The 27,428-nt window shown below is 39.7% G+C and overlaps 1 protein-coding gene across 1 annotated transcript; it reads right to left on the bottom strand.

Moving 5' to 3' along the window:
• Positions 1-13,002: 13,002 nt before the first annotated feature.
• Positions 13,003-24,014, bottom strand: LOC147615331 (pentatricopeptide repeat-containing protein At4g39530-like). Its single transcript, XM_086779411.1, has 2 exons — positions 21,201-24,014; positions 13,003-13,797 (listed from the first exon to the last, which is right to left on the bottom strand). Exon 1 carries the CDS (start codon positions 23,363-23,365, stop codon positions 21,347-21,349), a length of 2,019 nt encoding a protein of 672 aa, XP_086635537.1. The 5' UTR covers positions 23,366-24,014; the 3' UTR covers positions 13,003-13,797; positions 21,201-21,346.
• Between the last annotated feature and the right edge of the window lie 3,414 nt (positions 24,015-27,428).

The raw sequence follows: 27,428 nt of genomic DNA, 5'->3' as shown, positions 1-27,428 counted from the left end.
TTTTATTATAAAAGAGTGATTTTCAAGAGAATTAAATTCTATGCATAGAAAGATGCATATTTATTATTTTTTTATTACAAAAGTGTTAATTTTACCAAAATGGATTTTATGCATAAATAGATGCATAAAAGAATATTTGTTTTAATTATAAAAGTGTTACTTTTATCAAAATGGATTTTATGCATAAATAGATGCATAAAAGAATATTTTTTTATTATAAAAGTGTTACTCTTATCAAAATGGATTTTTTGCATAAATAGATGTAAAAAAGAATATTTTTTTATTATAAAAGTGTTACTTTTATCAAAATGGATTTTTATGCATAGATAGATGCATAAAAGAATATTTTTATTATAAAAGTGTTAGTTTTATTAAAATGGATTTTTATGCATAAAATGATGCATAAAAGAAATGTTTTTATTGTAAAAGTGTTACTTTCACTAATATGGATTTTTATGCATAAAATGATGCATAAAAGAAATTTTTTTATTGTAAAAGTGTTACTTTCACTAATATTGATTTTTATGCATAAAATGATGCATAAAAGAAATTTTTTTATTGTAAAAGTGTTACTTTCACTAATGTTGATTTTTATGCATAAAATGATGCATAAAAGAATTTTTTTAATATAAAAGTGCTTTATCAAAATGGATTTTTTGCATGAATAGATGCATGAAAGAATATATTTTTTTAATTATAAAAGTGTTACTTTCATCAAAATGGATTTTTATGCATAGATAGATGCATAGAAGAATATTTTTATTATAAAAGTGTTACTTTTATTAAAATGGATTTTTATGCATAAAATGATGCATAAAAGAAATTTTTTTATTGTAAAACTGTTACTTTCACTAATATGGATTTTTATGCATAAAATGATGCATAAAAGAAATTTTTTTATTATAAAAGTGTTACTTTCACTAATATTGATTTTTATGCATAAAATGATGCATAAAAGAATTTTTTATCAAAATAAGAGTTTACTTTAATCCTATGTTTAAATCCCATGAATATTGGAAAAATGAATAAGTAAATACTCAGTGAAGGAAAATTATACCGTTTTATATTTTCTAGGATGGTAATGAGAAAATTTAAAAAAACTATCGAAGTTGAAATTTTAGATAAATGACTAATTTATCTGAATCAGACTATGACCAAGACTTAACTCCTTCATCAGTTTCAAGAAATGACAATGTGACCAGTTCAGTAATTCACACATTAAAATCACCCACCGAATCTGAAACTAAGTTGAGACATTTGATTTTGATCTGTGGATCAAGAATACTGAATTCGAGGAATTCTATTTGGGAATCCAGACCTGTGATCTAGAAGTCTTGGGATACGGAATTAAGATATATCCATTGTATTCAAAAGAAAATCAAAACTGAAAACTTGCATAGAAACCTTGTTTTCTTAAAGGACTGTCTTACGCCAGAATGCTGGAGGGAGCATTTGGTATATGTGTGTTCTAAGGGAAGTTCGGTTGCAACAACTGGTGGCGGGCAGTGTTCAAAGGAGTGTTCAAAGGACAGCTCACGTGGCAAAAGCCTGCCCAGGTCTTGACCAGCCTCGATACGGTTAAAATGATGCGCTTCCGATACGATGGGCGAGGGCCGATGAAGCGGTCCCTGAGTGAAGTGCCAGGACACCTAAGGAGGATCCTGGAGGGTTCTGACTAGGAGATGCATGGGCTCGTGATGCCGAGGACACCCATGAGTATGTCATGGAAGATATATATGTATGATGACGAGAAACTTATTGTAATCTGTTTACTGGATCTCGTTGCTGACCTGCTAGTCTCAACGGAGAGTCCAGAGTGATACTATTTTGTGAGAAACAAGGATTGAATGGAAATTTTAAGTTGTGACATTTGTACCCATTGTCAATGGATTGTTTTATAGATTAAAGTTTAAAGAGGAGTGTGTGAGTATCTGTATTCTAAAGCAAAAGTTAAGAAAGGCTTTCAATTATGGGTGGGTGAGTACTTGTCTGGTTCTACTATTCCAGTGGTTGGGCGGTGGCTAAACCCATGGGCCGGATGGGGTTAGGCTGGAATTAGTTGAGTGTTAATAATAAAATTGTTTAATAGGAATACGCTTAGAACTCGAGTAGTTAATTAGAATCCTGAAGACTTCTCTAAAGAATAAATCAACGGCTGTGCCTAATTCAATTAGGAAAAAAGCGTTGATTCCTTCAAGTTAAGTGTGTTATAGTTTTCCTTCTATCTGGTTTATTCAGATGAAGGTTAGATCAGTCTTAACTTCGTTAGAAAAATTCGTTAAGAAATTCAAAATGGTGGAATTGTCCCCGCTTTTCAGGCATGGGAAATTTTCCCCGTTTCGGTTTTCGGAATGACCACCAGCTTAGTCTCCCGGACATTCGAGGGGGGCGAGGCCCCGAGTGAGAAACCCTACCTCGCGCAAGAGGAAGCTACTTCCGCTTGCTACCATCCGGGAATCCGGTGCGCAGAGGGGGCAGTGGGATCTCACAATGTGGACACAAATGTGACCACTAACCCAGAAGGTACATGCGCACCTCACCATTTGCCCGTATACAAGCACCATCCCTTTCCCCAGACTTATGCAGCCATAGACTGGTGTACTTTCACCGTACACTGTCCTTTTTGCACCCCACTTTGCTCTCCCTTTCCCTACACCCGTACCTATATCATCTCCTATATAAACCCCCCAGCTCCCCCATGGCCGATACCCCCGACACTCTGCACTACCTGTACCCAACACTCTATGCAGAAACTCTACCCGACAGCCTATACCCGACACTCTGTGCAAAAACTCTACCCAACAGTCCATACCCAACACTCTGTGTGCGGGACTATACCCGAGAGCCCTCTGCAACCCCTCTCCTAGCAAGCCCTTTTCAGCCCATCTCCAAGTAGGCTCTGTAGAAGTCTTTTCAATATCTCACCCTTGTGTTGAGTAGAGGGTGTCCTTAGTTGTTTCCCCCCCCCTCTCCCATGCGGTGTGAATAGACTTAAGGGATAAACTCTCCATCTCTCCCTCTAGGTGCAGGCTTTTGCCCCAAATTCCAGTTTAAGGACACCTTCCCCTCCCCATTAGCGGTGACTTTAGTAAGCAAACTTCACACATAAGAGTTTTATGCTCCTAAAGTGAGCAAACAAACTCCGATTCATGATCCGACTCAAGCATTGAGTTTACAGCGGCGTGGACTACGAAAAGTTGGAAATAATGGCACCTCCTCGAAGATGCCAAAATACCTCCTCGAAAAGCATGCATAATAACAACGCTAGAGGAAATGCTTAAGATGCAGCCCCACCTCTCTCCTTTGGGAATCCCACAAGAAACTAATGGCCAGGTTAGCTTAATAATCATTTAAAAAGAGGTTTTTGTTTATTTATTAACTTTTAATGCTAGTATTAATTAAGCAAGAAAGAAGGTGCTACTTTCTTTGCTTTAAAATACCAAAATTCTTGTGAACTTGTTGCTTTCTTGAGAAGATGATGTTGTTTCTTTAACTTAGTTAAGCAATTTTGTTGTTATCTTTATTAAGTTAAAGTACTGGTACATCTTCTCGCCGCCTTAATTCTAATTCCATTTTCATGCTTGTGTAGCCAGGTGGCGATGTTAGCGAGGCCCGAAGTCGACCAAAGATATCCCTCCTACCATTGGGAAGATGAGACTAGCTAGTTTAGGCAAGGGTTATGAATGCTGCCTAGTTCTGCGGGCCCAAGCTAGTGTGGTGAATAAGCCCACCCTAGCGTATAGACATCCCTCTGAGGAGAGGAGAGGATCAAATGGAGCGTGAGAGGCGACAGGCCAGCTTAAGTCCTCGCTGACTACCAACAATGAGGTGTATGGTCCTGTAGGGATTGCCTAGTCTATAGAGGTTGGACGGCCGAATTCTAGATCATTGGTAGAATAAAGTAAAGAAATAAGAGAGCCTGGATCTGGCTATGAATAGAGTTGAACATTATTTTTTTTTAAATTAAATCCCTTGTTTGCTCGCATTATTGTATCATTGTTAAGGGTTGTTTAAATGAACATTGTGTAAGGTCATTAATTAACTTGTTTATTTATGTCACACCATGGTAGAACTAATTAGAAAACAAAATTAATGCGTGAGTTGGGTGGAAACTGGGAGGATGCAATGCCCCGACGGCACCATCCTATAGATGGGTGGACCCGATTAGTCGGGTAGCTTTCCAACAGAATTAACTAAAAGCTCTACATTAGGTAAGTAGGTCCCTAGGCAGCCCTACTCTGGAGGATTAGGCCAGTGGTTGTGCCTTGCATAGATGAGGAAAAAAGTATTGTTTCTAGGAATCAAGAATAGAGGTTTCTCTAGTTAAGGTCAATCACTCTATGGGTGATTTGATTTTAGGAATCATTTAGAAGACCATGCTCCCCGTGTGGGATAGCACTAGGTCTTACCTATTAGTCGTATCTTTGCATATTTACATGGTCGAGGTGTCGAGACGAGTAGGAAATTTTTTTCTCTTGTTAGATCTACTAAACTATCTTAAGGTTTCCCCTATTTAGAATGGGGGGGACCTTACAATTGATGTAAGATCCCTCCCAAACCATGTAATGATTCTCTTTTAATATAAATTTCAAGAAGAATGAGAGTGCACTTAGACAGAGACTATAAGGCTAGAAACATTAAGAAAGTGATAGAGTAAAAATATTGGCTCTGATACTAATTATAAGGTCCCCACCCTAGCTAGGTCAAGGGGATCCTTTTGATAGGAAGCTAAGTCCCCTTGTCTTCGATTGATGTCTTGGAAATACGAGGATACGAGGAATCGGAGAGACCTAACTCTATCTCACAGGGGAAACATAATTATTCTAATAGAAATCTATTCCTCTGATCAAACGGCACTCAATGTGCATGATCGAGGATGGAACAAGTCCACACTTGGTTCATGGAAGCCAAAGCATTTTCCCTCTTTTCTTTATGAGGCACAGCCACTAGCTGGTTCTCCTAAAAAGGAACTTGTTTGGGTGTTATTATATTACCAATCGTTAAATAATGATTATGCTGGAAAGTTACCTGACTCATCGAGTCCACCCATCCATAGGATGGCACCATCGGGGCATCCATCCACCCACGCAACCAATCGTTTTTATTATCTAATTAGGTCCTACCACACTGTGAAACATATGAAAACACGTTCCTTAATTAAAAAAGTTTCACAATGTTCCTTAAGACATCCTTTGAGAACAATATTTACATCAAACAGTTCTTACAGCAAAATGTTCACAAAAGAGATCCTGACACTAGGTCGATAGCCAAATCCAGGCTTCCATATCCATGTCCATAGGCATATCCAAACCAATACCAATCCACCAATGATCTAGAATTTGGTCTTCTAGCTTAAACCACCTGGGTATACCTCACGGACCATACTCCCTCGTTCGTCCGACCAATCCGCGAGGGCCAAGCTGGCCTACCACCCCCTTAGGTCCTTTTGCTTGTACTAAACCCTCCCGTTCCTCAAAGGGGACGTCTACTCATGAGGTGGGCTGATTCACCACACTAGTCTAGGCCCACAAAACTAGGTAGCATCATAATCACATGTCCACCCTTGCAAGAAGTTGGAAATCCAATTCTCATTGGCATAGGAGGGGATTACCCTAGGCCAACTCCTGGGCTTGCTACTGCCTCCACCTGCCAACTATGCAAGCCTAGAGAGGAGTTAGCGAAGTAGGGGAGAAGATGTACTTGTAGATTAGCAACAATGAAACCAGCAACCATATCCATATAATTTTTTTTTAAAAACTTTTCCTTTCAATAATTCATTATACTATTTCTACCGTAATTTTTATCTTAATTAAACTTTAACTAGTAAATCAATCAAATAGATCACTATTGACAATTAATAGAGAAGTTGGGGACATACCTCAACCCCCAAGAATGATATATAATTAAAAAACTAAAAATATATACGTTATAGAAATTATGTAGAAATCTGTCATTTATCATTATCTTTCCTTGTTAACAAGAGCTTCAGAACTTGAAATATGAGAATGGAGAGTCTTCTAATACCGTCTCATAGAATTGGAAATACCCAACCATCCCCGAGCTTAATCTCCTCTTACTCATACTCTGACTCTTCTCTCTTTCTTCGAAGGACTATGGCAAAGTAGCCTTCTCTCGCAGGGCTATGGCAGCATACTATTCTTCCTTTTTTTTCACTATGAAATAGAATTCTCTTCCTCCAAAAGACCATAGAAAACTAGCCTTCTCCTTCAACAGATTAGACAAGAATGAAGGGATATGTACATCTCAAGGTCTAAAATCACCTTGAGGCTACTTGCTGCCTTCTTACAATTTCCCCGTGTAGATATCCTGACAGAACCAACAAATTGTTTCGACCATAACTCTCACGTAAAAACTCAGAATATGTTCATATAACCAATCAAAAGAACGGGAAGGCATGTGATCTACAAGAGACTATAACCATAGGTAGAATAGGCAAAAACACCTGTATATAGCCGCAAACGTGCCATCTTTAGAAACGCGTTGCTTTTTCATATTTTTAGTGTTCATGGCCTCTAGATATGTACAATTACTCTAAATATGACCTCTTATCACCTAAATTTGAAATAATATTTTTGGAGATATTTCTCTTAATAGATCTATTCTTGTTTTCTTATTTCTTTTCAAATTTCTGGAGCTAATATTTTTACTCTATCACTTTCTTAATGTTTCTAGCCTTATAGTCTCTCTCTAAGTGCACTCTCATTCTTCTTGAAATCTATATTAAAAGATAATCATTACATGGCTTAGGAGGGATCTTACATTCTCCCCCACTTAAAAGATTCAAGATGTCCTCATCTTGTGAACTGGGGTAATCTCTAAGTAAATCCTCCTCTCTCTCCCAAAGTGGTGTCCCCACTGGGTAGAAATCTTCTTTTATCTAAACATTGTTCCTACTAAAGAGTCCCTTCTTTCATGTGTCTAGTCCATTTTGTTGAGCTCCCAAAATGTCTTCATTATTCTAAAGTTAATTGGCCTTATTATCCTAAGTTCATGCATCCATATACACTCTCAGATGATATGAACCCCCTAATCCTACCTTAAAATTCCTTAGTCAATTACCCCATGTAATATGGTACTTCACAAATTGTCATGGAAAATCATAAGGGGATCAATCCTTTATGTGATCTAGCCTATAATAGGAAGATGCGTAACCTTAGCATCGTCTCCTAGAATACCTCTATTCATCATGTACATTACTTCACATGAATCTTGCACCAATCATCTTCTATTCACTTATAGAAAAACTTTTTGAATTTGGTGATCTTTAACCCATCTTATGTATAATCTATATCAAAATTTCTAATTTAATCTCCTGTTTACAATCTTATCATAACCTCTATAATACTTCCTAACACAATCTCTATGTTAATCTCTAGCATACTCCCTAACTTTTGATTAAAGAATCAATGATCTCTAGCTTAATTCAAAACAATCACAACTTGGGCAACCACTTCCTAGTCTGGATATTCCAGGCTTCATGCTGGCCTCATTCTCGCCTCTTGGATTGATATATAAGCCCATCCTATTGGGTTTCCCCTTTCCATGATTTGGGAAGAGAAGGGTCCTTGGTTAGTTAGGGAAATATTTCCTGAGTTGGCCATGTTGTTTATACCTAAAGCATTTGTTCTCATGGAAAAGCTCATTGCATTGCCTTTATTCTTGATATATAGTTGAGGGAGAGATTTTCTTTCTAATCTTGTTGTCTAAAAGTTGGTCTTTCTTCTGATCTAGCTAGGGATGATCTCGATAGGAAAGGGTAATTTTTCCCTTGATGATCTTATTGTTAGCATCTAAAACATCTTCTTTCTTGAAGAGTCGCGATGTTTGTTATTACGAGTCAGAGATCTGCTCTCTAACCTTGTTATCCCTATTTCTTAACCTTGATTTTTCTTTAGCTCACAATAACTCTTAGCCAGGAATGTGGTTGACATTCCTCTTCAATTATGGGAACTCTTCCTAATTAACATGGAAGGACTCATGTCCTTCTGAACACTTTCCATATAAAAAACTTTATCATAGTCTCTGACCATAATTATGGCTTCTGAAATGGAGGATGGTTTTGCATTCTTGACTAGGTTGTTCAAAGGCGAATTAAGCTTTCAAATGAATCGATGGAGAAGAGTTACCTCTTCCATCTCTGGAGAAAATCAAAGAAGTTTAACAAAAGTTTGGTGGTATTCTTCCAAGGTCTTCCCTTCTTGGGTTAGCTCCCAAAATTCATTCGAGCTACATCGAAATACTCATCCATGGACTCTATTTAAGCCTCTACTTCTTCTCCCAAATTCTTTCCTTCACCTTTGAATGGTTCCCGTTGGGCTCCATGAAGGGTCACTTCTGTAATGCCATTATCCATTTCTTGGCGAGACACTTTCTCTTGTCTAAAAAATATCCAAGAAGTCTCTCAGACTCAAACTCTCTTTCTTAAGAAAGGTCTTTACTTAGTTAGTCTATATAAATTTTATGATATTTTCTATATGATATAATAAGTACAACACTTTACATGGTTAACTATTGGTACACTCTCCATCACTGATAAGTCTATTCATTTAAATCGACAACTCCATAAAATCCGACCTCATATATTATAGGAAGAGTAATACTCTCCTTAGATTTCTCTAATAGGTGCTGAAGCAATAATTCTTCGTTTATCGTCCCCAACGATAGCTGACTAACTTTACTTATATCCTTGGTCATGGGCATGCTAATCTAGAATTTCCATCACAATAAAAACATGAAAGGGTAAACTTTCAAGTCTCCCTTGGTAATAATCGAGATTTTTGTTCAACTTTTTTTTGGGTCACTGAGCCACCTTCCTTTCAAGAAACAGCCTTCGTAGAACTTTGACTCTCCTATTCTTGTCTTCTTATTTCTTTTTAAATTTATGGAGTGAATATTTTTACTCTATCACTTTCTGAAAGTTTCTATCCTTATAGTCTCTCTCTAAGTGCACTCTCTTTCTTCTTTGAAATCTATATTAAAAGAGAATCATTACATGGCTTGGGAGGGATCTTACATTAATTGTAAGGTCCCACCCTAGCTAGGTAAATGGGATCCTTTTGATAGGCAGCTAAGTCCCCTTGTCTTCGCCCCGATCTCTTGGAAATACGAGGATACGAGCAAACAGAGGACCGTACTCTATCTCACAAGGAAACGTAATTATTCTAATAGGAATCTATTCCTTCAATCAAATGGCACTCAATGTGTGTAATCAAAGATGGAACAAATCTGCACTTGGTACATGGAAGCCAATGCCTTTTTTCTCTTTTCTTTATAAGGCATGGCCACTGGCTCATTCTCCTAAAACGAAATTTGTTCGAGTGCTATTCTATTACAAATCGTAAGTATAATTATGTTGGAAAGTTACATGACTCATCAGGTCCACCCATCCATAGGATGACGCTATCGAGACATCCATCCTCCCACTTTTTACCCACGCACCCAATCTTTTTTGTTCTTTAATTAGGTCCTACCACATTGTGAAACATATAAAAACATGTTCTTTAATTAAAAAATCGTTCCACAATGTTCCTTAAAACATCCTTTAAGAATAATATTTACATCAAACAGTTCCTACAGCAAAATGTTCACAAAAGAGACCCTAAAACCGGGTCAATAGCCAAATCCAAGCTTCTATATTCATGTCCATAGGCATATCCGAACCAATTCCAATCCACTGATGATCTAGAATTTGGTCTTCCAACCTAAACGAGCTGGGCATACCTCACAGACCATACTCCCTCGTCGTCAACCAGTCGGGGCATGAGGTGGACTAATTCACCGCACTAGCTTGGGCCCATAAAACTAGGTAGTATCATAATCACATGTCCACCCTCACGAGATGGAAATCCAATTCCCAGTGGCATGGGAGGGGATTACCCCCTGGGCCGACTCCCAGGCTTGCTACTGCCTCTGCCTACCAACTATGCAAGCCTAGAGTGGAATTAGCAAAGTAGGGGGAGAAGATGTACCTATCGACCCCACTTAAAAGATTCGAGATATCCTCATCTCTCAGAGCTGGGGTAATCTCTAAGTAAATCCTTCTCTCTCTCCCAAAGTGGTTTCGCCCCCACTGGGTAGAAATCTTCTTCTATCTAGACATTGTTCCTAAGAGGCCCTTCTTTCATGTGTCTAGCCCATTTTATTAAGCTCCCAAAATCTCTTCATTATTCTAAAGTCAATTGGCCTTATTATCCTAAGTTCATGCATCCATATACACTCTCATATGATATGAACCTCCTAATCCTACCTTACGAATTCCTTATTCCATTACCCCATGTAATATAGTACTTCACAAATTGTCATGGAAAAACATAAGGAGATCAATCTTTTATGCGATCTAACCTATGATAGCAAGATGCATAACTTTAGCATTGTCTCCTAGAATACCTCTATTCATCATGTACATTACTTCACATGAATCTTGCACCAATCATCTTCTATTTACTTATAGAAACACTTGTTGAATTTGGCTATCTATTTACTTATAGAAACACTTGTTGAATTTGGCTATCTTTAACCATCATATATATAATCTATATCAAAATTTCTAACTTAATCTCTCATTTATAATCTTATCATAATCTCTATAATACTTCCTAACACAATCCCTATGTTAATATCTAGCATACTCCCTAACATATTCTTAATTAAACTTTGATTAAAGAATCAATGATCTCTAACTTAATTCAAAGCAATCACAACTTGGGCAACCACTTCCTAGTTTGAATATTCTAAGCTTTTGTACTGGCCTCATCCTCCCCTCTTGGATTAATAAAGGTCCATCCTATTGGGTTTTCCCTTTCCATGATTTGGGAAGAGAAGGGTCCTTGGTTAGTTAGGGAAATATTTCCTCAGGTGGCCATGTTGTTTATACATGAAGCATTTGTTCTCATAAAAAAGCTCATTGCATTGTCTTTATTCTTGATATATAGTTGAGGAAGAGCTTTTCTTTCTAATCTTGTTGTCTGAAAGATTAGTCTTTCTTTTGATCTAGCCAGGGATGACCTTAATAGGAAAGGGTAATTTTTCCCTTGATGATCTTAGTGTTGGCATCTAAAACATCTTCTTTCTTGAAAAGTCCTGATAATGTGATGTTTATGAGTCAGAGATCTGTTATCTCTATTTCTTGACCTTGATTTAGCTCTAGCTCACAATTCCTCTTAACCAGGGATGGGCTTGACATTCCTCTTCAATTAGGAGACCTCTTCCTAAATTAACATGGAAAGACTCATGTCCTTCTGAACACTTTCCATATAAAAAACTTTATCATAGTCTCTGACCATAATTATGGCTTCTAAAATGGAGAATGGTTTTGCATTCCTCTCTAAGTTGTTCAAAGGCGAATTAAGCTTCCGAATGAATCGATGAAGAAGAGTTACCTCATCCATCTCTGGAGAGCAAATCAGAGAAGTTTAACAAAAGTTTGATGGTATTCTTCCAGGGTCTTCCCTTCTTGGGTTAGCTCTAAAAAATCATTCATTTTATCCTCGCGAAATCTTGGAGAACAAAACCTTTTACGAAGGTGTACTTTTATGGCATCCCATGGCAACTGATTCTAGCCTCTAAATATGTAAAAGTACTCTAAATATGACCTCCTATCACCTAAATTTGAAATTCCATTTTTTGAGATATTTATCTCTTAATAGATCTATCCTTGTCTTCTTATTTCTTTTCAAATTTTAAAAAGACCATAAATTCAACTGTCAAATAGACATATATTATTATTGAAGATGGACATGTTACAAGATTTTTTGTTTCAGAAAATTTTCGATTAAGACAAGTAATGCTTTCTTTGAGTATTGTTCTTCGCAATTATTATTTGAATTAAAAAAATTTAAAATGTATAGTGTAATTTATGAGATGTTGTAAGGAAGAGTTTCGATCTAGGTCTTAGTTAAGCACTCTCGTGATATTGCATTTGTTGTAGATGTAACAATAATCAACATATCTATCACACTAAGCCATTGTGTATGTAGTTAGTTTTCATACAACCACCACTACACAGTCCAAAAGAAGACAAACCACATATCTTGTGTGCACTATGAGCCCTATCTTATAAGCAACTACCATAAATAACCCATGATATATGAATGCCCAATTGCTCGAACGCTTCTTTGAGAAGATCATTCCCAAGTGTAGATGAATGGTGTGAAGTACACTAGCAAACCCTTTGGCCATACAACTTATTCATGGTTGACCATGACAAAGACAAAGATTTTAGTGACAACTTCTTAATTAACATAGCTATTTCTTACACTTCAACTCTTCTCAATGGAAGGGTCGCCTTATTGATTGTAGCATTGTTACAAACATAATCATGGGGAACTGATTTAAACCAAGCATGCACAACACTAACGTGTAGCAAATCATTCTCATTCTCATTCTCATTCTAAAATGTCTTTTTAGTGCATGTAGGAGCGATTGGGAGGAGAAAATGAAGACCGTAGGCAAGGAAGTGACAAGCGTGCTCTTACAACGAAAATCATGCTTTTTCCCACTTAGATGAGCATTTTCATTGATGAAAGTGAAGGAAAGTGATTCATTTTAGAGCCGCATATAGACTGTGTCAATGTACTTTTGTGGTGTTGTTCAATATTTACTAGCAAGTTTCCGTTCAATTATGCCAATAAATTACAATCTACACAACATTCATAATTATGAATAAATATTTTTTATTATCGAAGAAGGGTTATCATTTTCATCCCTTGGTAGTGCAACTCTGAAATCTTAGAGGGGTGTAGCCCAACAGTAAGGGCTCTTGACTTACACCCTGCGACGGTGAGGGTTCAATACCTGCCCCTCCTCCCGAATGCATGCCTAAATGGAATGTGGTCTGTCCATTCCCTCACTAAAAATAAATAAATAAATATCCCTCCCAATACCCAAAAAAAAAAAAAGTGAACTCTTGTTGCTAGCTTTACTATGTCTGGTTCTCAATTTCATGCAACATAATTACTGCCTCTTGAGTTATCTCCCCTGAACATAGGACATCCACTCATTAGGCTAGTGTAAGCATGCACACACACGTACACACTAGTCACATTTCTTTTCAGCGTACCGCCAAGGCAGAGCACTACATATTGGGAGTCACCATACACAAGATCTGGTGAGGCACTTAGATGTGTCTTTGCCAGGCTAAACTTTTATGTCTAGGTTCATTTCAGATAATACAATCATGAGAACTGTTTTTGTCTATCTTGTTGTGTTCAGCTTGATTGTGATGGCTCCTACACACTTGCACTGACAATGAAATCTAATTGTTATGGCTGACGGTACACTCTGGGGGAACATGGATGGTACAGATGGAACATACCCACCTAATTATTGACAGTACATGGAGGCCTTCTGTGGGAACATGGATGGTACAGATGGAACATACCCACCTATGTTGACGTTGCTCTACCACCATAGAGATAAAGACACATTGCTTGTAGTACTGCCTTGCAACTTAACCAAGTATGGAGAGGGCTTGGCTGCTGACCAGAAAAATGTGAACTGCTTTTGACCTGCTGATTCCTGGCAACCTTGGGCCCTGAGGCTGCCAAGCTTTAAAAGAGCCACACTTACAACAAAGATGACTAATTGTCCACGACGAGGGAGAAGCTGAGCGGGCAATTGGTTAAGCCTGTGACCCTTAAGCCCACATCAAAAAATCCCATCCCCAGCATCTGCACAGGTATTGGTGGCAGTACCTCATAAGCAGCAGCACTCTATGGATCTAAATCAAACACATGCTGCCATGAAGCATGTTCTTCTCCCTTCAAATCAGTTTGGTGTCTGCAAGCACCAAGCAATGTCATGAATGAAAGAGCCAAGGTTGATATGGCATGCTGACAATCAAATACTCTGCTTCATCCAACTTGTCAAAAAGCCAAACATGCAGACATAATGGTCTATATCAGGCAGGACACCATAAACTTGAAAGTGTTCCATCTGTCTCTGACTAAACCGGCACAACTGTACGCAATAAGCATGCTCATAAAAGTGACCTCATCTAGCTTAAGCCTTTCCCTTGGCCGCATTTGTCTTAAAATGCCCAAGGGCCTCCTTGGTGAAACCATGGAAGACATAAATGGCATTCATTGTGTTCCATGAAGTACTTGTCGGAATGCACAGCGGAAAATGAGACAACTGCTGTGAGAAAGAAAATGCAGAAGTGTAGAGAGAGAGAGAAGCTGTATAAACTCTGCTATATGCACAAGATCCGGTACAAAATGGAAGTGGGGGGCAAGGCTGCTGGTCGGCCAGCCCAAAAACAGCCGTCAGCAGCAAACATGTCCACGACTAGGTAAAAGACCAGTCAGCCAGCACATATGCAGTCAGCCAGGACAAAAATGAAGTCGGCCAGCACAGATACAGTCGGCCTATAGCAATAGTCCCCCACGACCAAGAAAAATAGGGAAAAATATGGAAAATGAGGAAAAATGGAGACTACTCCTAACTCGGGTGGGCACACCCACAACAGAGGCCCTCACTCCCTACTAAGTAATATGGTACAGACAGGAGATGACTGCTAACACCCCCTCTCAACTCCTGGATGTGGAACCAACAGTGAGCTGGAGCGCTGCCGGAGCATTGCCTGAGGTAGAGACTTCGTGAAGTGGTCAACCGCATTGTCCTCCGTTGAACAATAAACAAGCAAGATGTCACTAGCCAAAATCTTCTCACGAACAAAGTGATATTGTATCTCTATGTGCTTGGTCGGGGCATGGAAGACCGGGTTCCGAACAATAGCTATACAGCTCTGGTTATCGCACTGGATGACTGTGGGCTCCTACTGTGGAAACCCAATCTCACCAAGTAACCTCCGTAGACACACAACCTCACAAGCAGCACCACAAGCAGCCCGGTACTCTGCCTCTGTAGAAGACAAGGCAATAGTTGGTTGCTTCTTGCTGCTCCAAGAAATAGCTCCTAAGCCAAGGGTAAATCCGTAGCTTGATGTAGATCTCCTCGTGACTGGATCTCCTCCCCAATTTGAGTCACTCCAACCTTGGAGTCTGACTCGTTCCGTCATTCCCTCTCTAGTGTCATAGAAGAGTCCAAGATCCTTCGTACCCTGCAGATACCGCAAGATCCGCAATCCTGCGTCCCAATGAGTCTTCAAAGGTGTCTACATGAATGAGCTCAACAGTCCCACTAGAAAGCTCAAGTCCAATCTGGTGTTCAGCAACCAAATCAATGAACCAACAAGCTTTCAATACAAGAGGCATCAACCTACTCACAAGGATCATTAACTGTAAGTTTTGCGTTCGGGTCCATCGGTGAAGAAATAGGCTTGCAGTTCTCCATCCCAAAGGTCTCCAACAACTCATGAACATACCGCTGCTGAGAAACAAAGAACCCGCTCTGGGTCTCCCAAATCTCCAATCCCAAAAAGAAATGGAGTAAGCCTAAGTCGAACATCTCAAACTCCTTCGACAAGGCAGCCTTCATCACAGCTATGTACTCCACATGACCGCCAGTGAGAATGGCATCATCCACATGGATAAAGCAATGTGACCAAGCAGCGTTCTCGAAAGAGATACAAGTTAAGATCTGCAACTGATCTCTGAAAACCTTTCCGTAGAAAGAAGGAATCAATCTTCTGATTCCAAGCCCTGGGAGCCTGCTTAAGACCATACAAGGACTTCTGTAAACTGTAAACCATCCCCTTTTATCCCGGAACCTCAAAGCCTCAAGGTTACTCAACATACACCTCCTCCCTACAAGTCACCATTAAGGAACGCATATTTTACATCCATCTGATAGACCGGCCACCACTGAGAAGAGGCAAGAGCAAGAACTATCCTAATCGTGGTCATCATCACTGTCGGTGCAAAGGTATCCTCATAGTTGATGCCAAGTCGTCGAGCATAGTCCTTAGTCACAAGTCTGGCCTTGTGCTTACCGTCAGACGTATAGTTGGTCTTATAGACCCACTTGACACCAATGACTAACCATTTTGATGGCCTTGGAACCAACTCCCAAGTGTTATTCTTATCATTCGGGACAAAGAGTCCGCTTCCGTTAAGGAAGCTCTTTCCCAAGAGATTTGGAGGAAATCCATGCAAGTGAAACTTGAAGCCATTGAGATGAGACATTAAAGTGTAGTTCACCTATAAAGGCTCCTCTGACTGACGAACGCAAGAACTGGAATGTCCTTGCCTACTGCTAACATCTGGCAAGCCATCCACCATCTGGTCCCGGAAAGCTTGCCGCCATAGTTGCCAGACATTTTTAAAACGGGAAGTTTTATACGAGTTTTATACTTTTAAAAACGTTTTTTATTTTTAGAGAAGTTTTTTAAATAAGTTTTTTATTCATTAATTTTTTAAAACTGTAATTATGGCCTGTATCTATAGTTTTTAAGCCTAGGATGTTGGAACCACAGATTTCATGTATAAAAGTTAACCTTGTGCATGAAAACAATGACCAAGGAACCACAGATTTCAAGTCTTTGTAAGTTCTCGCATTAGAAGAAAGTGCATCTTCATTGACTTTAATATTGATTTACCAATGACCATTCAACATTAACCATTCATATACATTGTAAAGTTTAAAAATCGAAAGAATGATAACTAAAGAACTCAAACTCCAGAGGCTAGAGCTAAGAGACAAGTAACATAATCCACCATCCATGATCCATGATCAAAGTCGAATCAAAATGCCAAATTCCAATCACAAGTGCCAAGTACAAATGAAATAAAAAATAATGTCAAGACTGAAGACTGAAACTCTAAGTCTACAAATCCATCTCAACATCATGATCAGATGCCTCAGCCTCTGAATCTGTAGTGTAAGTAGATGAATCATCCGAATCATCTAAATCATCCAGATCTGCCTCCTCTATCTGTGCTGCAACACCTTGACTCGTGCCAACTCGAGCACTAGATCTCGCTGCTGATGAACTGGTTGTGGCCTGAACTCGGACTCTCACTCTCGAATGGCTCCGTGTGGTGCGAATCGGCTGCATGGCCTCCTCGTAGAGCATAGCATAAATGTCTCGCTCATCTAGTGGGATCTCTAGAATTTCCTTCACCTTCTCGATGTTGATCAAGTCGACATTCACCTGGCAAGGCTCAATGGGATTGCCTTTCTCCTCAAGAAGACGAAGGTTGCAGTGGCAATACACCAAACGCTCCAGCTCTGCTGATCGGCCAGTTTAGATATTCATAAATCCCCTTTTTATGCAGCCGACTGCTCATATTCCTTATTCATGATGCGCTTGTTGCCCACACTCTGCTGACGTCAGCCGACAGCTCTTCTGGCAGCCAGCATCCTCTGTCCTGCAGCCAACAGCCGTCTGATCCATGCCTTGCTTCAATCTACACTGTAAAAGGTGTGCTCTGTGCTCTATCTACCTGGTTCATACTCTTTATCTGGTTGCCTTTTTTGGATCTAGCCCTAAGAATGTCCATGGCATCTATGATGCACATGACACCAGCTCACTAGGATTGGTTCCACATCTAGGAGCTAAGAGGGGGTGTTAGCATTCATCTAAGTGAGGGCCTGTGATGTGGGTGTGCCCGCCTACGGGAGGAGTCCCCGATTTTGTCCATTTTCTTTCCTAGTTTTGGTAGGAGTGTAGTCATGGGGGGCTGTTTTTTCTTTCCCTGGCTGACCTGTAGGAGGCGGCTGGCCATGGGGGCCCACCTTGATGCTGGCTGACCAGGCCAAGCCTGGTCGTGGGCCCCTATAGGGGACTGTCGGCCTGTTTATACAGGCCGACTGGCTGCCCCTTGTCATATATATATGGGCACTTGCTCCCCCCCACATTATTGTACAGGATTCAGGTGTATATATGAGGTTTTCAGCACACATCTCTTCTCTTGCACCTCTGCATTTTCTGCTCTCAGTTCTTGGTCTCATTTCCGCTGCATATTCCGATAGGGCTGCCGACAGCAGGCTGAAGCCCCCCTACTGGCTGCCGACAGGGTTCCCAAACCCTTTTGTCATGATGACTATGCTGATGATGGTGTTTGATGATGATGCTGATGGTTTTGACGATGATGATTCTGATGCTGATGAAGATGCTTCTGACACTGATGGTGACACTTCACGCTGTCCTAACTACTGGATTAGTCAGGGATTAAGCATGTTCATGCTGAATGGCACAAGCGTGCATGTGACATCTAACCATGAGATGGGAAAGTTGGTACAACTTACCACGGGTGTATAACTAATTCATACAAACGTGTACTCCAAATATTGTAAACGAAACGAAGTGCAAATGAGGGGAACCGATAGCTTTGTAGCACAGAGTCAGCTTCATTATGGCCGAGTCTACCCTGCATCTCCAGAGGTTTGACAGAAACTCAGTACGAAGGGCTTTGTGCGAATATATGCTCGTGTGTGTGTGTGTGTGTGGAGTGCGTGTGTGAGAGCATATCTTGATACAAAGTTCTACACCCCCTATTGGGCACTGATGACATTAGTGGGGATGTCATAGTATCTAGTCCATACTATGCATAATGGAGTTGATAGTTATATAGTCTTGTGGGTTGACTACCATGCACATTCCTAAAAGGTGAATTTGGGCATGTTCCTGGATTCATCTAGGTATATAATTCAGCCGTATTAGCGGACATGCAAATTTTACATTGTGAAGTTTTCGTCCGAGTTGCAACCAGTTGATATTGTGCTAATTCTTTCTATCTTTAGCGGTGCATTTGTTAGCAGTCATCTCCTGTCTGTATATTTACACCAGGGCCTCTGTTGTGGGTGTGCCCGCCCGATTTAGGTGTTTTCTCATTTTTCCCCACTCTCCATATTTTTCCCTATTTTTCCTCAGGTGTGGGAGGCTGTCCTATGGTTCGTGGCTCATCCAGATGATGGCCAACTGAGTCTGCTGCCCCCAGGTTGTCCTCTGTAGCTGGCCGACTTGATATGTGTGTTGGCCGACTGACAGGAGCTGGTCGACTGGAGCTGGAGCAGGTCGTGGACCATCTGTGTGCTGTCGACTGTCTTTTGAGCAGGCCGACTGCTCATGTGGGGCCATATAAAATGGCCCCTTGGCCCCCCACTCATTGTATTGAGTCTTCGGGATTTTCTTGTGTATATATAGCAGAGTTACACGCCTCTCTCTCTCCTCTATTGCTGTATTTTTCTATAGTGCTCTTGCTCTCGTGTTCTCAGATTTTGTCTTCATCTCCGCTTCATATTCTGACAGCATTCGCCCTATCAACTACTTATTTGCTGTACTAATTCTTTCTATTTGCTACTTCCCTTAGTGCTAGGCTTCATTATGGCTAAGTCTGCCCTGCGTCTCCAGAGGTTTGACAGAAACTCAGTACGAAGGGCTTTGTGTGAATATATGCTCTTGTCTGTGTGTGTGTGTGTGTGTGTGGAGTGCGTGTGTGAGAGCATATCTTTATACAGAGTTCTACACCCACTATTGGACACTGATGACGTTACTGGGAATGTCGTAGTATCTAGTCCATACTATGCATAATGGAGTTGATAGTTATATAGTCTTGTGGGTTGACTACCATGCACATTCCTAAAAGGTGAATTTGGGCATGTTCCTGGTTTCATCTAGGTATATATATATATAAATAGTTTGGTGTGAGGGCTGGGACTCAGTGCATTTTAGCTTTTTCTTTGTTTTCACTTCTGACCTTATATGGAATCCAATTGGTAAGCATGTTGTCTTATAGGATTCTATAATTCCAATAGCACAAATCCGGTACAGAGGTTCTACACTAGCTTATGTAGGGCCCAGGAACCTATGCGGATGCTATGTTGGGATATATGAATTCGAGGTTAAGCTTATAGTGGATTGTCTCCTACTTGGAGGATTCGTGAGGACATGAATCTAAAAGAAGAGGAAGATAATGTTACAAGGCCTTGGATCAATGTTGACTGCGGGTTAGGATAACCGAGATTAAGGGGATGTGCTAACCCAAGGTTAGGGTTAGAGCTTAGCTGGGTATGGGGACTAATAGAACCTACCAAGGACTAAGGACTGGTAAGGATGAGGTCGGGATTGGCCTAGAGTCAGTAAAAAGCTAACTAGAAGCTTATAAAGGCTAAAAGCTTATAATAGAAGCAATGGCCAAATATGGCATGGTTATTATTATATAAGTGAGATTGGGCTCACTTATGATGATTATGAGGTATCCACATATGGAGAGAGAGGTCTCCAAGGGGTGCAAGAGCCAGAGTAGCTCAAGGCAAGCACATCATCTGGTGTCGTCTGGTGGTATGGACTCCAAGGCGTGCTATGGCGACTCACGGCAATTTGACATCAGGCTCGGTTGTGGTTCTGAAAAGGAGCCTATGGCTGGGAGGAGAGTCGCTAGCCACAATCTATCGCGGTCATCGAGCCAAATTAGTTGCAGGTTCACAAGACGATAAACCATCAACTCCATCATGGATAGTATGGACTAGATACTACGACATCCCCATTAATGTCATCACTGCCCAATAGTGGGTGTAAAACTTGGTATCAATATAGCTCTCCTCCTCCACAACGCTCCCCCCCCCCCCCCCCCCCCAGGCACACACACGCACACACATAAGAGCATATATTTATATAAAGGTTTGTGTTTTGAGTTTCTATCAAAGCTCCAAAGATGCAGGGTAAACTCAACCCTAATGAAGCCTAGCACCAAGGATCACAACAAATAGAAAGAATTATTACAACAAAAAGGTAGTTGATAGGGCATATGCACCACTAAAGAGTTAACACAATATCAATTGGCTATAACTTAGACGAAAACTTCACAATGTGAAATTTGCATGTCCGCTAATACAGCAACATGCCCAAATTCATTCTAACCCTATTAGGGTTTTCAAGGTATGCGATCCTAAGACAAAGATTGTTAGCTTTTAAAACGAGCACATGGATCGTATGTTGGCTTATTTAGACGTTGGGCTGACAAACCCCATCTTGGTGGTAAATCAATAAAGCCCATTACAAGGCTGCTTAATATTTGGGACGGTTTTAGTGCAACACAGATGGAGTTCTAGCTTGGGCAAGCCTAGTCTCCTGTTTAGCTCACTTCACTTTATGGACCTCCAAGGCTACCCTTTTTACTGATAAAGAGAAGACTAAGAATAAAGAAAGCTCTGAGTGTTCATGCAAGTTTGTGGTTGAAGCAGGTATTTTATAAATAGCTTTTATAAAAAGCAATAAAAACAGTCATGTGGCAACCAAAAAAAAGACACAATGTACTTTGCTCATTCTTGGCTAGAACCTGAAATTTTTGTGCCATCCTGACTTTACTGCCACATTCGCTTGTTGAAGGACCTGGCTGAAGTGGTTTATTTGACCAGACCTCTGTGTGTGAGAGCGTGTGTGTGTGTGTGTGGTCTACTGATGGATTCTGACATACCTGCTGCTTCATGCATACAATCTCATAGTGCCCCTCACTTGGTCACCTTCATCCCCCATACCAGCTGCATAAAAAATATTTGACAGCATAACACATGCAGGAGGAGTCTTTGGATCCAGCTCAAACATATGCTTTGCAATACATTCTCCACGTACAACATCATGCTGGAGTCTACAAGCAGCAAGCAGGATCATCCATGACACAGCCGAAGGTTGAAAAGGCATATTGTATAAAAGCCTCTCTGCCTCATCCAACCGTCCCACCCTCCCAAGCAAATCTATCATACAATCAAAATGTTCTAAGACCGGAGCAATACCATGTTTACAACATGCAGAAGCAAGAAATTGGTGAGCCTCTTCTATTAGACCCGCATGGCTGCATGCATAAAGTACATTGACAAAGGTAACCTGATTTGGAAAGGTTCCTTCCTGTTGCATACGCTTGTAGAGTTGGAGAGCCTTCTTTCCCTGTCCATGCTGAGCATAAGAAGAAATCACAGTATTCCATGAAATCAAATCTTTAGAAAGCATTTTGTCAAAGAGTGCGTACGCATCCTCGAGGCTTCCACACTTTGCATACATGTTTGTGAGGGCACTTGACACAGCAACATGTAACTCACATCCTGAACACATGATCCAAGCATGTATATGCCTCCCTAGAGCTAAAGCTGCCTCAGTGGTACAAGCAGAAAGAAGGCTGACAAAGGTGCTTTTATTTGGAAACATGCCTGCTTTCTGCATTTTATTGAAGACTTGCAGGGCCTCCTTGCCAAGACCATGTTGAGCATACACTGCAATCATTGCATTCCACGAGATTAAATTGTACTCTATCATTTGGTCAAACATTCTTTGCGCATCATCCAAGCTACCACACTTGCCATACATGCTGACAAGTGCAGTTGCAACGACAACATCTGTTTCAAAACCACTACGCTTTAAGCGGACATGCATTCTCTTGCCATCTGCTAAGGCCAAAGGTTGAGCATATGAATTAAGTATGTTGATGAAGGTAACCTTGTCTGGGATCAGTCCCTCACAGTGCATCTGATCAAAAAACCGCAGGGCATCCTTCTCATACCCATGTTCTGCAAAGCCTCCAACTATGGTATTCCATGTGACAATGTTCCGCCTAGACAGACATGCAAACATTGTCTGTGCCTCATTCAAAACACCGCACCTGCCATACATGTTGATAAGACCATTCACCACATCAAGATCTGAGTAGCATCTGCTTGGCATGACTCGAGAATGAATTTGTTGGCCTTTATATAGGGCAGCCATTCCTGTCCTTGTAGCAAGAACAGAATGGTTGGCACAAGCAGAAAGAATGGTGACAAAGGTAACCTTGTCAGGAGCTATGGCTTCACCTTGCATTTGTTCAAACAGTTGGAATACTTCCTTGCTAAGGTCATTATGTTCATGAGCTCCAAGTATGGCATTCCATGAGACCACATTCCGTTCCAACATTCTGTAGAACACACCCTGTGCATCATTCAAGCTCCCGCACTTGCTGTACATGCTAACAAGGGCAGTTGCCAGAAACACATCCATATCCAAGTCACTGCGAATGGCATGATCATGCACCCACTGTCCATGTGTGAGAGCAGTTTGGCTTGCACATGCACATAGAATGTGTATAAGAGTAACCTTGTCAAAGAAAATGCTGTCCCGCAGCATCTGTGCAAATAGCCTAATGGCCAGCTCGCTGTGCCCATGCTGCACATATGCTCCCAGCATGAAGTTCCATGAGGAAAGGTTCTCATGGCCACACATGTTTTCCAGCCAGCTATGGGCATCTTCGAGGGCGGCACACTTGGCATACATCTGGATGAGTAGCCTCCCAAGGAGCTTGTCTTGTTCAAGACCATGTTGGACGATGTGGTCATGGAGACGAGTCCCATCAGACAAAGCCTTCTTAATGCTGCATGATCTCAAGAAAGAGGCATAGTCTGCCCGGGTGGATGGTTGGAGAGCCTTATTCAAAGCCTCTTTCCTTGAGACGAAGAAGCAGCTAGTGGGAGGGGGCATTCGACATGAAGAGGCCTCATTGGCAAAGCCAGATGATCGGGCCCCCAAACGGTAAAACCAGCACCTGTGTTTACCTGGGTTGCTCCCTTTTCCAATCAGCTTGCCGAGCAGCAGCCTTTTCACAGAGAACCTCCTTACGCAATGGACTCAGGTGCATTCGGACACCCCACCACATAGCAATACTCCAAGCACACCAAACCACTCAAGCACAAATTACAAAGGCACCGGCCTTTGAGAGACGTGAGACATTTACTGTCCATTTGCAGCTGCCTCCCCCGCTGCGTGGAGCTCTTTCAGAGGGGTGCCATAGCTCAATGCAAAGCCAAATGGATCCAGCACCCCCATCCCCCATGGCTGGTCTGCTACCTCCTCCAGCATCTTCGCGCCTGCCTTCACGGCCTTCTCACAGACTGCATCCACATCGTTTGAGCCTTTTACCGGGCTTGTGTTTTCCCTAGCTACAACTTTTTTATTTTAAAAAAAACTAGAATTCTTGGGTACTTTGCACTTGTGTGTTGTCAACTTACTTCGAATGATCTTGAAACGCTCTGTCATTCCGTTAACGTATATATATCTTAAAACGTTCGAATGGACACTGCAGCCCATACCGTTTTTGTAGCACTTCTTCTTCATATGCATGTCTTTCTCAAATTTATATGAATAGCTTATAGAGCTCGAACGAGCATGAACATCAAGCCTATGATTATAGACATCGACAGAGATCTCAGAGCACATCGCAAGGTAAATAATTTCAAATTCATTATCACAATTGAATCTAAGTTGCACGTCATTCATCAAGTCATGAAATTTTCGTGCTTGTTTGTGTGAGTGAACTTTTATATAAAAAAACCATACATAAAGTATGGAGAGGAGTTGGCACAAACAGTCCTCCCCGAAATTTAATAAACATAGGAAAATGTGCCCTTCTCCAATTTCCCAAATAGCACTTTCGATATTGAAAGCGGACGAAAAAACCTTCAATGTTAAAGGCGGTCAATAGTCCTACCTATTGATTCATGATATAAAACGCATTTTCTAATGTGGTAATGAGTTTGTAATTTCGTAATTTGCGAAGTACTTTTGAATCTCCATCGAACATCAGAACAGGATTCAAGCTCATCGATTACGGATGTCAACCTAGCATTGCTTCCAAGTATGCTTTCAAATTCTGTGACGGTCTCGAATCTAGCCATATCATAATCGTATAACTTAATCTAATAAAACATTAAAACTCACTTAATTGTGCTATTTCTACATAGCAATACAATCAAATCAACCTTTCAAATAGCAAACAAGCATGCATGCCATATCCAAGATTCTTATCACATAAGCAAAGAATCATGTAATCTCAAACAAACATTCACATAAGCAAATAATCATGTAATCTCAAACAAACATTCACATAATATAAATCTCTATCAATTAAAGCATAGCATCTCAATCAATCACAATGTATGTGTCTATCTCAAGATTCTGTTATCATCACCATACTCAACAACATGGTTAGTCATAATGACCAAAATCTAGCCAATCTAGAACTTTCTCTTATGCCCATCCACCCAACCTCTACACTGGACATCGCGGCTATCCCAGCTATGCCTCTTTCTGAATCTCATCCTCTCTAGGTTCTACCACATGGCTCTTAGAGGGCATAAATCTCGTTCTCTGTCTGGCATTCCCCTGTCTAAGCACAGTCGGCCTGAATCTTAAAATCTCATGTCGAGTCTCATCATACACATGCATATCTATCATTCATTCTAAAATAAAGCATTCACAAGTCATACATATCATCTTATGCTCATCTCTAGTCCATAATCTTTCAAGACAAGCATATTCAAATCAATCAAAATCAACCTCAAGTATAAAAACAAGCTTTTAATTCAAATAGTCCTTACTTCTCTTATTTTTTAATTCTTTCAAGTCATACGAGAATCATTGTTTTTAACATAATTAATTATCACGTTCTAACCAGCAAGATCATCTCTAGTCACTATATAGCTAAGTCATAACTATGCTTATGCATTAGTCCATCGGGTCTATATAGATAAAATAGTCAATCTTGATAGTAATTTCTAAGGCAAACCTGACAATTGGTCTTTTTGGGAGAGTAATATCTTCCAATCTATTTGGAATTAGAGAAAAGTCAAAACTACAAAGTTTTTAGAATGCTAACACTCTATAAAACATATATCTATGATGATTCTCTAAAAATGAGTTCTAAGGTCTCTTTGAGAGCGTTCAAAATGGCCAAAGTTGTGTTTTCATCATAAAACTGTTAAAAATAGCCAAGTGTCCTACTTTACAGTCGAATAACTAAAAAAAAAAGGATTTTGGCTTTCTAGAGTCCCATACACTCTGGTACAAGTTCTTGCTATCTAAAACTTTCATGTTTCATCAAAGTCTGATTCTAAACACACGGAAAGATAAACGCTTCGCAAAATAGTCTCTAATAAATGTTATGCCTAAAATCTAGTCATAAACTAATCAAATATTGTATCTTCTAATTCTTTACCTCCAAAAGTGTTTATTCTATTAGTCTCATAGACCAGGACGATCATGTATAATTAAGAAAGTTAAGAATTACTCATCATAAAACACACCCTATATCTACTTAAAGTCTCTCATATACACTTATCGTTTTATTTATTTAATATCAAAAGACTTTGAAGAAAAATAATAAAAATGGAGTTTGTGTACGTCCTCGATATATTTGAAGATGTCTTGATTGATTGGGAATCCATGTATACTCTCTAGAAGTTCTGGACGAGCTGTTTGTAGATTTGGCGAGCCTCTCAGATCTTCTATCATGGCTGCAACCTACAAAAGGTATAACTTCGCGCATAGTTATCAGAAACTAATCATGTGGGTACTTAAAATTATGAGAACATGTGTGGTCTACAACCCCTCGCGCAAGTGAAATTGCCAAAATCAATTGTATGTGAAAGTCTACTTTAAAAAAATGTCACGTTTTACTTTTTTATCAAATTTTGATTTGCATGTCCATCCATATACACACTTAAAGGCTTCCTTTGAGCATACTTACTAATTGAAAACCCAATTTTGAATTTTCACTTAATTTCAACCTGCTCTGAAAAACTATGAAAAACTTGCTGAAATTTATTTTACTGAAATCTGTAACATCCAAAACTTAGGATTATCTTTAATCATAACTTGATTAATCTCGAAGGTATGTTACATTTTCTCCCCATTAAGAAATCGCCATCCTCGACGATAAAAACATCTTATCCTCAATCATTAGCCCTTGAGAAATAGTTTTTTTCTTATTCAACTATTATACCTGATATAATACTTGAGAAGTCGTATACCTTTAAATTTCAATAAAAGTATATCTTCGTCCTAAGATTTCTTCAAGTAACTTTGGAAGGAATGACTTGCTTGTCTAAGATCTTAACTTGATATGAAAGCTCTTAACTTGATTCTTCATTTCTTACCTATCTCTTGGATAAAATCAACATACTCGGTATTCATTGCATCTATTAGACTCTCAATACTATAACATTCTTTTCTATCAGTATTATGCTCTCTTTCATTCATATCTTCGATAGATCTTATCTTGGATAAACGACTTTATGTCATGTATATGCTAGAGTTTAGTAGGTCTCATAAACTCGTCTTAATTCCATAAAATTTAACTCCAAATAAGAAACTAGATAGATCTTGAAGCATTACACAAAGTAACTTGATCTTGTAAATTAATCACTATCCATGTCATAAATAAGCCTTCTTAGAATCACAAATTAATAAACAATAATAAATCTCATGAAAAATATTATCGTCGCATTGTCTTAAACTTCAAGGTAATCAAACAATTTGCAAACTCTTAGTGTCACTTTGATTACAGCTTTAAAGTTAGTCAAATTTCTTTCTCAATAGAGAAATCCTCTATTGTTTCTTCAACAATGAAGAAGCTTACAAAGCAAAACACTTTCAAACTTTACGACAAATGTGGCTACATAATCTTTTTATTGACGGACTTGAAACCTCCACAATAGATATAGATTTTCCAACCTACACTTAGTAACTTCACAATGATAACTTACTA

The sequence above is a fragment of the Cibotium barometz genome, chromosome 40, assembly GCF_041138505.1.
Source record: "Cibotium barometz isolate CiBa-2024 chromosome 40, ASM4113850v1, whole genome shotgun sequence".
NCBI lineage: Eukaryota > Viridiplantae > Streptophyta > Polypodiopsida > Cyatheales > Cibotiaceae > Cibotium > Cibotium barometz.
Note: the sequence above shows the minus strand (reverse complement) of the source record. Positions and strands in the feature narration are given on the sequence as shown.

Coding starts and splice junctions, on each gene's coding strand:
- LOC147615331 (XM_086779411.1), bottom strand. CDS start 23,365: ATGCCCCCTCCCACTAGCTGCTTCTTCGTCTCAAGGAAAGAGGCTTTG.